At 42.5% G+C, this 16,196-nt stretch overlaps 1 protein-coding gene across 1 annotated transcript in view; it reads left to right on the plus strand.

The window, feature by feature from the left end:
* Positions 1-1,450: 1,450 nt before the first annotated feature.
* LOC143290244 (uncharacterized) overlaps positions 1,451-16,196 on the plus strand; it is a 30,434-nt gene continuing 15,688 nt past the window's right edge. The window contains exon 1 of the mRNA XM_076599583.1: positions 1,451-2,978. Within this exon, the coding sequence (XP_076455698.1) occupies positions 1,958-2,978 (1,021 nt within the window). The 5' untranslated portion in view covers positions 1,451-1,957. The remainder of the gene's footprint in view (positions 2,979-16,196) is intronic.

The raw sequence follows: 16,196 nt of genomic DNA on the forward strand, positions 1-16,196 counted from the left end.
CGTCCAACAACAATAATGTGACAATGAGCTGGAAAAAAAAAAAGAAGAAGAAGCTCAGTGGTATGTACATGTGAGCGAGTGTTTGTGATCTTAAGTGTGCATGAAAGCGCGTGCATTTATATAAATTCGTGCGCGCGCGCGTGTGTGTGTGTGCTGACATATGGGTGTACTCTCTCTCTCTCTCTCTCTCTCTCTCTCTCTCTCTCTGTCTGTTACCTGATAATAATAATAATAATAATAATAATAATAATGGATACTTATATAGCACACTATCCAGAAATCTTCTCTAGGTGCTTTACAAAAACGCTTTTGTTAACATAAAACATTTTATCGATGTTACATACACACACCAAAATGTGACTACACACACACACACACACACACACACACACACACACACATACACACACACACTACATACATACATTTTAACATGCATGTGTAAGTAACAGCTACCCTAACACATACGCACACATAGTCAGGCACAAACTTACATAAACACACGCACACACAATACACATTCATATACATGCATGTAGTTATGTACACACATATATATATGTATACTTGATAACAACCAAATGGGGTTTCATGTCACCTATCTTCATTAAGGTGCTAACAAAATGATTATTCTTATTTCACTCATTTCACTGTCATATAAAAATCATCAGTAATAAAACAAACATGGAAAAGTGCACAGCTACACACACACACACACACACACACACACACACACACACACACACACACATCAGTCAGAGAGAGAGAGAGTGAGACAGAGATACTGAGTAGATAAAACAAATAATAAGTAGATATGCAGAGAGATATCGGGAAAGATGGACACACACACACACACACACACACACACACACACACACACACACACACACACACACACACACACACACACATCAGTTACAGAGAGAGAGAGAGACAGAGATACTGAGGTAGATAAAACAAATAATAAGTAGATATGCAGAGAGATATCGGGAAAGATGGACAGACATTGAGAGAAGTCCGTACAACTGTAAAAACTACGAGAACAACAGAAGAACAGAATAGAAAAGTAAACAGAACGTGGAGGGGAAAAAACAAACCGAAATCCTCAAACTCCAAATCCCCCCCCCCCCCCAACCCCCACATCCCTCACCCCAATCCCCCCATCCTCTCACCAACCGTCCCACACCCACCCCAACACAGACACTGAAACTGATCATGAATCATGGCCACGCTAATCACACGCTTCCGTGACACCGGCGACTTAGCGCGCCCCGCCCACCACGCGCTCTACTCTCTCATTGGAGGAAAGCCCGCAGACAGACCTCTCGCCAAGCTCCACCCACTTGATTTGACAGACAGCGGGAGATCCTTAAACGAGCAGTTACACGGGGGGAAGGAAAAGCGACGGCGGGCTGACTTTTCAAGTGGCAGAGAGATTGAGAGAGAGACAGGGGGGAGTTGAAAGCGAAGACACGATACAGTCTGTGTGCTTGTTGGTTGGCGGAGAAGGCTACAAGAAAGAGAGAGAAGAAGAAAGAGGCCCCCCCGATGTTTTGGGTGGAAATACACACACTGACAGCGACATTGTGTGGTCGACAGGCATGATTGAGGGACCCGGGACCTTGTTGGCATGAATGATACCCGAGTGGTACCCGTACCCCGCGTCACTCTTCTTCTTCTTCTTCTTCGTCGTCGTCGTCGTCGTAGTAGTCGTCTTTCTTCTTTTTAAAGAAAAGACAAGACTGACTGAAATCACTGACGCCATTGTCCGAAAACATCATTATAACCACACACTTGTCAGCTAATTGAGAGCGCCGAACAAAACCTCGCCTGTCTTTTCTGTGTCATTATTGTGATGTTTTGTCATTCGAAACTCCCTTCCTCGAGACATGTTGCTGGACTTGTGAATGACTTGCTGGCACAAGCACATTGTAATTATGTTTAACCGAAATGATCTATGATCGATGTTAATCAGTCACAAAAGTACTTAAGTTATGGGTTTCGTCGGATCACTAGCCTAAGAATATTCATTATCAGTCCCAGAGTTCCCCACACAATTACCACCGACCATTTACATAATTTAGTTTGCACTGAAATCTGCTTTAAAAAAAAAATGGTTCTTTCCACTGAAGAAATCAAAACAGAAGTCGATGAAACGACAAGCCTGAACCCTCCTCCTACCCTAAACCTTAATGTGACTCTCTCCAATGACCGTGACAGAAACCACCTTCATCAAGACCAGCCCATGGAAGACGTTCAAAAGCCCCTGCCGGATCACTTAATCTATGGCGGCGAAGATGCTGAACCGGCTTCCAAGCGAAACCGGAGTTCCAGCCCTCGGTTGCCTGAAAATCATCCATCAAAGGCGGCTGAAAAAGCGTGCAGTGAGCAAGAAACACGACACACTGATAACGAGCCTGCACGTCAAGACGACTGTTCGGAACCCCGAAAGCTGACGAACTTTTCAATCGATCAAATTCTTCGTGCTGACTTCGGCCCGAAGCGTTGCGGTCGTCATGACGACCGACTTCGGCAGTTTCCGTGGAAGGGGGCGGAAGGGATGTCATCGGTTTCGTCGTTGTTCTCTCCCCTTTGCTGTCCTACGTCACGTCTGTTTTCCGCCACGGCTTTTTCAGCGTTTTCACCGGCTTCTAAACGAGCGTTCGTGCACAGACACCCCTCTTCCAGACTGACCACCACGGAGAAATATTACGCCCCCCACACTCTCACCCCGCCCCCTTCGTCTCCAGAGTCGTCGACCTGCTCCCTGTCGCCGTCATCAACGACGTCGTCGTCTTCTCGTCACGCCTCGTCGTCATCCCCCAAGAAAGAGACGTCATCTGCCTCCTACGTCAGCGCGACTTCAACGGTGACGTCATCGGAGGGCCAGCGGGAGGAGGAGATGACGTCATCAGCCAAACAGATGAGGTGGCCGGCCTGGGTCTACTGCACACGGTACTCCGACAGACCCTCCTCGGGTGAGTGAGTGTGTGTGTGTGTGTGTGTGTGTGTGTCTGTCTGTCTGTCTGTCTATGTGCTGTGTGTCTGTGTGTCTGTATGTCGGTCTGTCTGTCTACCTGTGTGTGTGTGTGTGTGTGTGTGTGTGTGTGTGTGTGTGTGTGTCTGTGTGTGAATCATCATAATCGTCATCATGATTATCAACATCTCTGTCATCATCATCATCATCATCACCAGCATCACCATGAATCATCTTGACAGGTTGGGTTTTTTTTTGTTTGTTTGGGGGGTGGGGGGGAGGGGGTATCTTTTTTTTCTTCTCATCTGCCTGTCTTTGTTTTTATGAGTCAAAATCAGACTCTGTGTGTGTGTCTGTGTCTGTGTCTGTCTGTGTGTCAATATGTGTCTGTGTCTGTCTGTGTGTGTCTTTCAGCCTGTCTGTATCTCTGTCATTGTTTCTCTCTCACTCTCTATGCCTGCCTGCCTGTCTCCCTCTCTCTCAATATCCCCCTCTCTCTCTCTCCTCTCCCCTCTCTCTCTCTTTTGCTCCTCTCTCTTCCCCCCTCTCTCTCCCCTCTCCCCTCTCTCTCTCGCTCCTCCCTCTCTCTCTCCCCCTCTCTCTCATTCGCTCCCCCCCTCTCTCTCTCTCTCTCCCCTCTCCCCCCTCTCTCGCCCTCTCTCTCTCTATTTCGCCCCTCTCTCCCACCTCTCTCTCTCTCTTTCGTTCCTCTCTCTCCCCCCCCTCTCTCTCTCCTCTCTCTCTCTCCCAAGCTACCACCAAACTACCAGTTTGAACAGCATTTGGTTCGTGCCTAGCGCTTTGTGACCATCACGTGGCAGCTGACTCTCGGTGTGATTCAGTGGCACCAGAAACTGAAAGGAAAGTGCAGCACGAGGCCTAGTGGTAACGCGTCCGCCTAGGACTCGAGAGAATCTGAACGCACTGGTTCGAATCCCACAGTGGCCAGTATGTTCTCCCCCTCCAAAGGACCTTGGTAGTGGTCTGGACGCTAGTCATTCGGATGAGACGATGAACCGAGATCCCTGTGTGCAGCATGCACTTAGCACGCGTAAAAGAATTCACGGTAACACAAGGGTTGTCCCTGGCAAAAATTCAGTAGAAAAATCAACATTCCAGGGAAAAAAATATTAAAAAAAGAAGATGAAAAAAAAAAGAATGGGTGGCACTGCCAGTGTAGCGACACGCTCTCCCTGGGGAGAGCGCATCGCTACACTACAGCGCCACCCCCCCCCCCCCGCCACCCCACCCCCACCCACCCCCGCCACCCCTTTTTTCCCCCTGCGTACAGTTTTATTTCTTTTTCCTATCGAAGTGGATTTTTCTACAGAATTTTGCCAGGAACAACCCTTGTGTTGCCGTGAGTTCTTTTACGTGCGTTAAGCGCATGCTGCACACGGGGCCTCGGTTTATCGTCTCATCCGAATGACTAGCGTCCAGACCACCACTCAAGGTCTAGTGGAGTGGGAGATAATATCGGCAGCTGAGCCGTCGATCTCTAGTCATTTATCTGTTACTTTATTTTCCGAACCAGCGCGCTCAGATTCTCTTGCTTCCAAGACGGACGCGTATCCTCTACAACATCACTCCACCTAGAGACATTGACTAGTTGTCTGGGTGCTAGTCTTTCGGATGAGACGATAAATGGATATCTATTGTGCGATTTACCCTTAAAAAAAAAAGAAAAAAAAGGGCCCACAGTCTTTTACGACCAAGAGGGCAGTGACGTCATATCCACTGTGTCTAGGACTCAGCACACTAAGGCGGGTACCAGTCAGCTATTTCCGCCGCTTTAGTCTTCTCCAGCCCAAGTCAGGCATCTGTTGACACCTGGGTTAGATGAGGAGCTTTACCCGAGGATAAACCATGAAGCCGAAACGAGACCTGGAACCATGATCTGTGGCGAACATTGGATCAGGGCCGGATTGTATTGCACGAGGTGATCTTTGCAGCGCTAAGCTTTCCCAGAGGTTCAAGAGCGTTCCTAAAATATAGGGAGTTTACTGTGGAGTCAGGAACATTCTTAATTCTAAGCACACTTGCGTTCGCTCGTGCAGCTCACCCACCTGAAGTCCAAACGGTTTACCCGATTCGGCCAGTGTGCCTCAGCATTTCACGTGAATTGCGCGCGTAAACACACCAACGGCAATAAAGCTATTGTCGTTGGCAAAATTGTGCAGAAAAAAATCCTCTTTGATTGTAAAACACATACAATTACAGAGAGACAGACAGACAGACAGACAAACACAGAAACACACACACACAGAATTGGACACTGGAATCATTAATTGTCATCGCCAGGACAGGTCTGTTAACAAGGGGAGAGCGAGAGAAAGAGAGAGTAGGAGAGAGGGCGAGAAAGAGAGAGAGGGGGGAGAGGGAAGGCAGAGAGAGAGAGGGAGAGGAGAGAGAGAGAAGGAAGAGAAAAGGGAGAGAGAGAGGGGGAGAGGGAAATGAGAGAAGGGAAGAGAGAGAGGGGGAGAGGGAAGGGAGAGAGAGAGAAAGAGAGAGGGGGAGAGGGAAGGGAGAGAGAGAAAAAAAGAGAGAGAGGGGGAGAGGGAAATGAGAGAGAGAGTGAGAGAGAGAGGGTGGAAAGGGAAGGGAGAGAGAGGGGGGTAGGGAAGGGAAGAGAGAGAGGGGGGGCGAGGGAAGGGAGAGAGGGGGGGGGGGAAGGGGGAGAGAGAGGGGGGGAGGGAGAGAGGGGGGGTAATGAACGGAAGAGAGATACGGATACGGATACGGAAGTTTTATTCAATATAAGCCAAAGGGAAGAGAGAGAGATGGGTAAGAGAGAGGGGGGGATGGAGAGAGAGGGAGAGGGAAGGGAGAGAGAGAGGGGGGAGGGAGAGAGAGAGATGGGGAAGAGAGGGGGAGGGAGAGAGAGGGGGGGGGGTTTGTTTTTGTTTTGGTTGTTGTCTTTTTCTCCAATAATCTACAAGTGGTATATATATATATATTTTTATACCTACGCATAAGACTTCGTATGTCTTCTGACTTGTACTCATTGCTGTCTATAGTCATCATTTATCTGTTGCTTTATTTTCTTTCGGTCCTAAGTTAGACCATTGTATCTTCTGTTTTGTACGCCATCGTAATTCTTCAGCTTGAGGTTGTATTGTGTTTGTAGTCCATCGTAATTCTTCAGCTTGAGGTTGTATTGTGTTTGTAGTCCATCGTAATTCTTCAGCTTGAGGTTGTATTGTGTTTGTAGTCCATCGTAATTCTTCAGCTTGAGGTTGTATTGTGTTTGTACTCCATCGTAATTCTTCAGCTTGAGGTTGTATTGTGTTTGTAGTCCATCGTAATTCTTCAGCTTGTGTGAATGTGTGTCTGCATGTTTTACATTTGTGAATGTGTGTCTGCATGTTTTACATTTATTTGCTTATTTATCATCATTGTTGTCTTTTTTATTTTTTTATTTTATTTATTTTAATTTTATTTTATTATTATTATTTCTTTTTCTTTTCTTTTTTTTGGTACGCTTATAGTTGACTTCATCATGTTTTTGCGCCTTATACATATTAGTAGTAGTAGTAGTAGTAGTTCTTTTTTATGTATGTATCTATTATTTATTTACTTTTTTTTTCAAGGCCTGACTAAGCGCGTTGGGTTACGCTGCTGGTCAGGCATCTGCTTGGCAGATGTGGTGTAGCGTATATGGATTTGTCCGAACGCAGTGACGCCTCCTTGAGCTACTGAAACTGAAACTGAAACTTGTACTCCTTCGTAATTCTTCAGCTTGAGGTTATATTATGTTAAACCACGTGTGGTTAGTTTTTCCATCACTACCTATGCTGCTTTAGTCGTTCAGCAGAGCGTAGCGGTGGAGTTGACAGTGATAATAGGCACATCTTCTGTATCTTTCGTGTCTGGGGAATTCAGTTTCAGTTTCAGTTTCAGTTTCAGTAGCTCAAGGAGGCGTCACTGCGTTCGGACAAATCCATATACGCTGCACCACATCTGCCAAGCAGATGCCTGACCAGCAGCGTAACCCAACGCGCTTAGTCAGGCCTTGAGAGAAAAAAAAAAGAAAAGAAAAAGGGTGAATAAATAATAGATAAATATATTTTTTTAAAGAAAAAGAAGTACTACTACTAATAATAATATGTATAAGGCGCAAAAACTTGATGAAGTCAACTATAAGCGTACATAAATAAATAAATAATACTTTTTTTTTTAAAAGTAGTAATAATAATAATTATAATAATAAAATTAAAAAAATATAAAAAAGAATTAAATGGGAAATTAACTCTGCTTGTGGTTTGACCCTCCTCCTCCTCCTCCTCCTCCTCCTCCTCCTCCTTCTTCTTCTTCCTGCTCCTCTTTCTACTCCTCTTCTTCTTCGTACTAGTTGTTGTTGTTGTTGTTGTTGTCGCATCATTAGTTGGGAAAATGCTTCAAACAACGGCGGAATTGTTTGGAACGCGAACGTTATCACGTGTACAAAGCCAAAGACAGAATTTAGCTTCTCAACACAATTGCCTTTGGCAGGCAAACAGATGGAGCCAGTGCTAAGGACCTGTATATATATATACACACACACACACACATGCGCACACACGCGCACACACACATACACACACACCATTCTTCACCCTCTGCCCAATACTGTTCCTACCACCACGCCCCGCCCTTCACCCCCATCCCCTTTTTTTCCCCCGTCTAATATCACTCAAAGTGGAAGACGTTAAACTGAAGACCTATTACTTACAAAAAGAAAGAAAGAAAGAAAAAAAACATACGGAATTATATATATATATATATAATTATATATATGGTGTAGCGTATATGGATTTGTCCGAACGCAGTGACGCCTCCTTGAGCTACTGAAACTGAAACTGAAACTGAATTCCCCATATATATATATATATATATATATATATATATATATATGCTTCTTTAGTCGTTCAGCAGAGCGTAGCGGTGGAGTTGACAGTGATAATAGGCACATCTTCTGTATCTTTCGTGTCTGGGGAATTCAGTTTTACTTTCAGTTTCAGTTTCAGTAGCTCAAGGAGGCGTCACTGCGTTCGGACAAATCCATATACGCTACACCATATATAATTATATATATGTAATTCCGTATGGGTTTTTTTTGTTTTGTTTGTTTGTTTGTTTTCTTTTTGCAAGTAGTAGTAGTCTTCAGTTTAACGTCTTCCACTTTAAGTGATATTAGACGGGGGAAAAGAAAAAAAAAAGGGGGGGGGGGGAGGGGGGGGGGGGCGTGGTGGTAGGAACAGTGTTGGGCAGAGGGTGAAGAATGGTGTGTGTGTGTGTGTGTGTGCGCGCGTGTGTGCGCATGTGTGAGTGTGTGTGGTGGGGAAAGATACAGAGCATTGGAAAAAATAAAACATTAAAAGGGGAGACACAGGCATAATACAGGAGGAAACGCTAACATCAAACAACTGTAACAACTATAACAAATGTCCAATTTAACTATGCAGCAAACCTTCTGCAACAGCAGATAACATCTTGAAATTTTCAAAAGTACAGTCACAAGAATGTTCCGAAAAGTTTGGTAAAAACGATTTCAGACTCCGACATTCAAAGAGTATGTGTTTGCTTAAAATAGATTCTCCACATATACATTTAACATCTCTGCTGAACTTTGTTATAAAAGCGTTCAGCTTTATCCTGTTTGATAATGCCTGAATTTGGCTTAATCTGATTAGGTTACTGAATGTATTTGATTGATTGATAGATTCCGGTTGTTGAATATTATTTATACTTTTATTTAAAACTTTGCCATTTTGCTGGTATACTTCCCTGACTTTGCTCCATGATGCCTTTTCTAGTAAGCGGTACCCCCTGTTGAACAGACAAAGGCACATAAAGTTCCGTGGTTCCCTGTTGGTGTTTTGCACCTTTTAACTGACCCGTAAGAAACGGGTTTTCCCATGTGCACGTTCACATACGTACATGATACATGAAAGCAAACGAACACACGAACACAGATACACGTCATAAACAGGTTAACAATCAACAAAAGCAGTGGCGTTTTCTGCAAGCTGAGGAAATTGACATGAAAGAGCTGATGGGCAACAAGGCTGATCACTCCCACGGCTGGGAAACTCATCAGGCCGTTGGATGACTTCCCTTGTCGCTGACACGGAACGTGTAATAAACGTGTGTGCGGTCGTCAGTCGTAAGGACGTGCAGTGTTAACTCACTCAGTACGGCCAGTCCTCTCTTCTCCTCTACACAGACCCCTCGGATGTCCAGTGGGTGTCTGAATGACCCAACCTTTAGCTTCCGTCGTAAGGATTGTGGTATTCTTTGTCAACATTCACCTCTTCAGTATAAGAGCCTTCCTCTTGCAATATTTTGATGATGCTAATTGGGGTGAAAGCTGTTAACGTCGTCTCTTTCGCCGTTCGTATGGAGAGAGTTAACGTGGCCGCTGTTTAACACAACTCATCCGTGCCCCACTCCACCTTCTTTCCTTCTTTATCTCCTTTCTTCTTCCCTTCTTTATCACACACAAAACGATGCATGCACACGCACGGACACACACGCAACACACACACACAGTTGTTACATTCTGAATCATAATGTAATAGTATCTTACCCACATGTTTTTCTTTTTACATACTAATTGATGTGTGCATGGTAAAAAGTGAAGGGTGTGTCAGTTTTTGTGTGTTTTTTGTTTTTGTTTTTTTGTTGTTGTTTTTTTTTGTTGTTGTTTTTTTTGCTGACGGGCATTTTATTTTAAGTGAGCCTAAAGAAAAATTTCTGTTTTTGGTTGAAGCAGATAATAAAGTATTTTGAATTGAATTGAATTGAATTGAATTCTTCCATCCACTCCCTTCTCCACGCCATCTTTCTTCTCCCCGCTGTCCTTTAATTTCAGGGAGTTCATTGACACGCTTTATGTCTTCTGTTTTGTTTGTACTCACCGACGGGTGCAAAAGCCTAGCGGTTTAAGCGTTGCACTTTCAATCTGAGGGTCCTGGGTTCGAATCTCGGTAACGGCGTCTGGTGGGTAAAGGGTGGAGATTTTTTTTTACGATCTCCAAGGTACCTGCTTGTGCCTGAACATTCACACGCAGAAAATCAAATACGCACGTTAACGATCCTGTAATCCATGTCAGCCGTTCCGTGGGTTGTGGAAACAAGAACATATACCCAGCATGCACACCCCCGAAAACGGAGTATGGCTGCCTACATGGCAGTGTAAAAACGGTCATACACGTAAAAGCCCACTCGTGTACGGGTGAAGGTGGGAGTTGCAGCCCATGAACGAGGAAGAAGAAGAAGATGAAGAAGAATGCCTTTTTGTTTTGTTTGCACTGACCATCTTTTGAACTTGAGGCAGATCTGTTGATCATTTTCTGAACAGTATTCTAGGCCGTCTGTGACCCTTTTGCTCTATCGATTTATTAATGACTGATTTGATTTCTTCGTGTTGTTTTGCATATGTATGGATGTTTTGATTTTTAATTCACTCGGAAGCTTGTCGCGCCAGCCACTTTCCCACTGTCGTCAATATGACCGATTCTTTTCTGCATCAACATGACCGATTCTTTTCTGTATCAATATGACCGATTCTTTTCTGTATCAATATGACCGATTCTTTTCTGTATCAATACCGATACTTTTCTGTATCAATACCGATACTTTTCTGTATCAATATGACCGATACTTTTCTGTATCAATATGACCGATTCTTTTCTGTATCAATACCGATTCTTTTCTGTATCAACATGACCGATTCTTTTCTGTATCAATATGACCGATTCTTTTCTGTATCAATATGACCGATTCTTTTCTGTATCAACATGACCGATTCTTTTCTGTATCAACATGGCCGATTCTTTTCTGTATCAACATGACCGATTCTTTTCTGTATCAATATGACCGATTCTTTTCTGTATCAATATGACCGATTCTTTTCATCAATATGACCGATTCTTTTCTGTATCAATATGACCGATTCTTTTCTGTATCAATACCGATACTTTTCTGTATCAACATGACCGATTCTTTTCTGTATCAATATGGCCGATTCTTTTCTCTTTTCTGTATCAATATGGCCGATTCTTTTCTGTATCAATATGGCCGATTCTTTTCTGTATCAATATGGCCGATTCGATTCTTTTCTGTATCAATATGACCGATTCTTTTCTGTATCAATATGACCGATTCTTTTCATCAATATGACCGATTCTTTTCTGTACCAATATGATCGATTCTTTTCTGTATCAATACCGATTCTTTTCTGTATGAATATGACCGATTCTTTTCTGTATCAATATGACCGATTCTTGTCTGTATCAACATGACCGATTCTTTTCTGTATTTATATGGCCGATTTTTTTCTGTATCAATAACGATTCTTTTCGATATCAGTATGGCCGATTCTTTTCTGTATCAATATGACCGATTCTTTTCTGCATCAATACTGATTCTTTTCTGTATCAATATGACCGATTCTTTTCTGTATCAACATGACCGATTCTTTTCTGTATCAACATGACCGATTCTTTTCTGTATCAACATGACCGATTCTTTTCTGTATCAACATGACCGATTCTTTTCTGTATCAATATGACCGATTCTTTTCTGTATCAATACCGATTCTTTTCTGTATCAATATGACCGATTCTTTTCTGTATCAACATGACCGATTCTTTTCATCAATATGACCGATTCTTTTCTGCATCAACAATACCGATACTTTTTTTGTATCAATATGGCCGATTCTTTTCTGTATCAATACTGATTCTTTTCTGTATCAATATGACCGATTCTTTTCTGTATCAATATGACCGATTCTTTTCATCAATATGACCGATTCTTTTCTGCATCAACAATACCGATACTTTTTTGTATCAATATGGCCGATTCTTTTCTGTATCAATATGACCGATTCTTTTCTGTATCAATATGACCGATTCTTTTCTGTATCAATATGACCGATACTTTTCTGTATCAATATGACCGATACTTTTCTGTATCAACATGACCGATTCTTTTCTGTATCAACATGACCGATTCTTTTCTGTATCAACATGACCGATTCTTTTCTGTATCAATATGACCGATTCTTTTCTGTATCAATATGACCGATTCTTTTCATCAATATGACCGATTCTTTTCTGTATCAATATGACCGATTCTTTTCTGTATCAATATGACCGATTCTTTTCTGTATCAATATGACCGATTCTTTTCTGTATCAATACCGATACTTTTCTGTATCAATATGACCGATTCTTTTCTGTATCAACATGACCGATTCTTTTCTGTATCAATATGACCGATTCTTTTCTGTATCAACATGACCGATTCTTTTCTGTATCAATATGAACAATTCTATTCTCTTCATTTCGGGCCACTGTCGGAATGGAAGAGTAGGCTGTGTGTGGAAAAAAAAAAGAAAGAAAAAGGAATTCGGGTGTCAGTGATAACACGTGCTTTGTTATACGTTATTGTTTTCTCCAATCAGACAAACATCTACATTTTACACATTGCTAGATTCATGTAGACCTTGTCCACTAGTGTTCCTCTGGGTGTTTCTCTGTTGTTTTTTACAGTTCCCGAAGAAAAAAGATATTTTTTCTTTGATTTGATTTAAAACTTCCGTGGACTGTGCGAGACGCGGATATGGCTTTTTTTTTTTTTTTTCTTTTTTTTTTTTTACATTGTTTTAATTGACCTTTTACGTCTACCTTGCCCCTGAGTTGGTCCCTTGTGGTCGGCTGGGCTGAAGGCAACGTGATGTGACTTGGTATGATTAGTTTGTTTTTTCTCCTGCCTGCCTTGCCCTCACTGGCTGTCATTTTAATTAATACTCCTAGCGAATACCAAAATTCGTCTATTTGAAGCCAAGAAGAGCGTTGAAGGCTGATTTCACAGACAGCTTTCTGCATCTTCTGCTTTCTGCTGCTGCTGCTGCTGCTGTTGTTGTTTTCTTGTCATTTTTCGTTAACTCCCACGTGGAGTGATGGCCTAGAGGTAACGCGTCGTCCGCCTAGGAATCTGAACGCGCTGGTTCCAATCACGGCTCAGCCGCCGATATTTTGAGTGGTGGTCTGGACGCTAGTCATTCGGGATGAGACGATAAACCGAGATCCTGTGTGCAGCATGCACTTAGCACACGTAAAAAATCCCACGGCAACACAAGGGCAAAATTCTGTAGAAAGATCCACTTCGATAGAAAAAAACCAAAAAAAAACCACAACTGCACGTACCAAAAAAAAAAAAAAAAAAAAAAAAAGAAAAAAAAGGGGGGGGGGGGGGGGGGGGTGGCGCTATAGTGTAGCGACGCGCTCTCCACGGGGAGAGCAGCCCGAATTTCACACAGAGAAATCTGTTGTGATAAAAAAAAAAAAAGAAAAAAAAGAAATACAAATACAAAATACAAATATTTTCTGTGCCTTTTTCTGTTTGTTTCTCTGTTGATGTTTCTTCTATCAAGCACGTCATTTTGTGGGTCTCTAGTTGGTTCTTCTTCTTCTTCTTTTCCTGCGTTCACTCGTATGCACACGAGTGGGCTTTTACGTGTATGACCGTTTTTACCCCGCCATGTAGGCAGCCATACTCCGTTTTCGGGGGTGTGCATGTTGGGTATGTTCTTGTGTCCATAACCCACCGAACGCTGACATGGATTACAGGATCTTTAACGTGCGCATTTGATCTTCTGCTTGCATATACACACGAAGGGGGTTCAGGCACTAGCAGGTCTGCACATATGTTGACCTGGGAGATCGTAAAAATCTCCACCCTTTACCCACCAGGCGCCGTCACCGTGATTCGAACCCGGGACCCTCAGATTGACAGTCCAACGCTTTAACCACTCGGCTATTGCGCCCGTCTAGTTGGTTCATTACTGTGGGATTAACCAGAAACGTCGATTACCAACCTCAGGGGATATTCCAACGGGGATTATAATTCCAGGAAAGGTGGGAGAGGGAAGGCGGAGAGAAGGAGGGGGGTGGGGGGGAGGCGTTGGGGGGGTGGGGGCTGGGTCTATCTAATGGTAGTGGTTACTACATCGACACTACCGACAACATGTGATTACGATAAGTATCGAAACGTATATATGCTGTGTAGTGTGCATATCTGTGTCTATACTGTTGTAGGTCTGCATGTTTCTTGATCGATTTTGAATGTGACTCTCACCTCAAAAACGTATTGAGGTCAGATTTCATGTTATTAATTAATTCCATAAATCGACGATACATTTTCTCTTTGAAAAAAAAAATCTAATCTAAAACTTTGTCTGTTTGTTTGTTTGGGTTTTGTTTTGTTTTATTTTGTTTTTGCTTTGTTTTTTAATTGGTGCCAAATGATACGACAAGAAAAACGCGAGTCTGTCGCAAAAACATCTTCATTCCAGGCAAAAAAAGAAAAAAAAAAAATCTTACATACTCACAAAGAAAGAACAAATGAGAGCACATTAGATAAGAGCCTTTGGTACTGAGAACATATACTTGACGTTTCTTTTAACCCTTCCCAGAAAAAAAACAACCATTTTGACAGGCCGGCAATTGTAATGGTGATCATTAATGAAGTAAATGAATGATTAAATGTAACCCCCACCCCCCCACCCCGCCTCCCCTCTCCAGGTGCCAGTTGCATTGCTTGGTTCTAACTTTTTGACAGTTACACGTGACTAAATGCCTACGTTGTCCGAACTATGCCATTGGTCAGTTCCATACTACACACAGTTAGTAGCGGGTTACGACCATACTAGGCTCTTCCGTCCGAGCAATGCAAGTGGCTCCAGCGCTCGAAACAGAAGCTACAAGGGTCGCTGACAGTAACATGTTTTGTTTTTTTTTAACACAGTGCTGTCACTATCAATCTAAGTAGAGAGTGAAGATGAACACATTTGGAACGCATCATGTCTTTATTTCTATGTCTTTCTTGTTAGTTTAAAATGTATGTATACACACATTCTTTTATTTCTTTCCCCCCATTTCTCTAAACCAAGTGAACAAAAATCTCTTTTGTCTGAAACCACACGTACTTATGAACATAACAAGAGCAGCAGAATAATTTTAAAAAAAGAAGAAGAAATAAATTAGAAAACAAAGACGACGAAGGGAATGAAAAAAACAACAACAATGATAATGATAATAATAGTAATGATAACAATAATTCTTTATCATAAAATAGTTGAAATGTGTTGGCCTGAATGTGATGCCGCTGATTTCGTAACTTTGTTTGGAAAAAAAAAAAAGAAAACTATTTTTGTATACTGTATGGTGATGACTGCAGTGACGTTGGGCTGTTTTGCCATAAAAGTTGATTTTCGTTTTTCTTTTCATTTATTTCATTCTTTGTTTATTTGTTAATTTGTCTATTCATTTTCTGATGTGCTTTTTTTTGTTATTGTTGTTGTTGTTTTTTGTTTGGTTGGTTGGTTGATTTTCTTTTTTTTCTTTTTTTTTCTTTTTGTTTTTTTTTGGGGGGAGGGGGCTGGGGGGAAGGGAGGTGGTCATCGTCGTCATGGTTTTCCTCGCATTGATCACTGTAGTATGCTGCACTTGCCACACGTCGATTTCAGAGGCAGTAACAATACTGTACCTTTTGAACACCCGGATGTTTCTGGAACTTCTATACTGATGACATCTCTCTCTCTCTCTCTCTCTCTCTCTCTCTCTCTCTATCTATCTCTCTCTCTCTCTCTCTCTCTCTCTCTCTCTCTCTCTCTCTCTCTGACTCACTGTCCTATCCATCTGTCATTCTTAGTGTGTGCGGTGAGGGAGGGGGTGCTGTCAGTGTGTGTGTTCGCGCGTGTGTGTGTATGTATGTGTGTGCGCTTTCTTCATCATGTATACCCTTCTGCATGAATACCTTTTCCTTTCATTTCATTTATGTGTGTGTTATTTGTAATAGATGTAGATTAGCAAGGACAGATTGAAAGAATAGGCTATGCCTAAAATCTTAATCCTTGAATACAAACGTTCTGAGTTCTCTCTCTCTCTCTCTCTCTCTCTCTCTCTCTCTCTCTCTCTCTCTCTCAATATATTTCTCTCTTTCTATCTATATATATATGTTTTCTCTTCTTCGTGTCTTTATCCCCCCCCCCCTCTCATCTTCAGGTCTCCAACCAATCACCACAACCCACCCTACCCCACCACCACCACCACCACTATCCTCCTCCTCCTCCTCATCATCATCATCATCACCAACATGAACGTCGTCCACATAGTCATCTCATGACGAGCGCAACAGCTACACACACACAAAACAAATAAAAAAAAAA

Source organism: Babylonia areolata, chromosome 15 (genome assembly GCF_041734735.1).
Source record: "Babylonia areolata isolate BAREFJ2019XMU chromosome 15, ASM4173473v1, whole genome shotgun sequence".
NCBI lineage: Eukaryota > Metazoa > Mollusca > Gastropoda > Neogastropoda > Buccinidae > Babylonia > Babylonia areolata.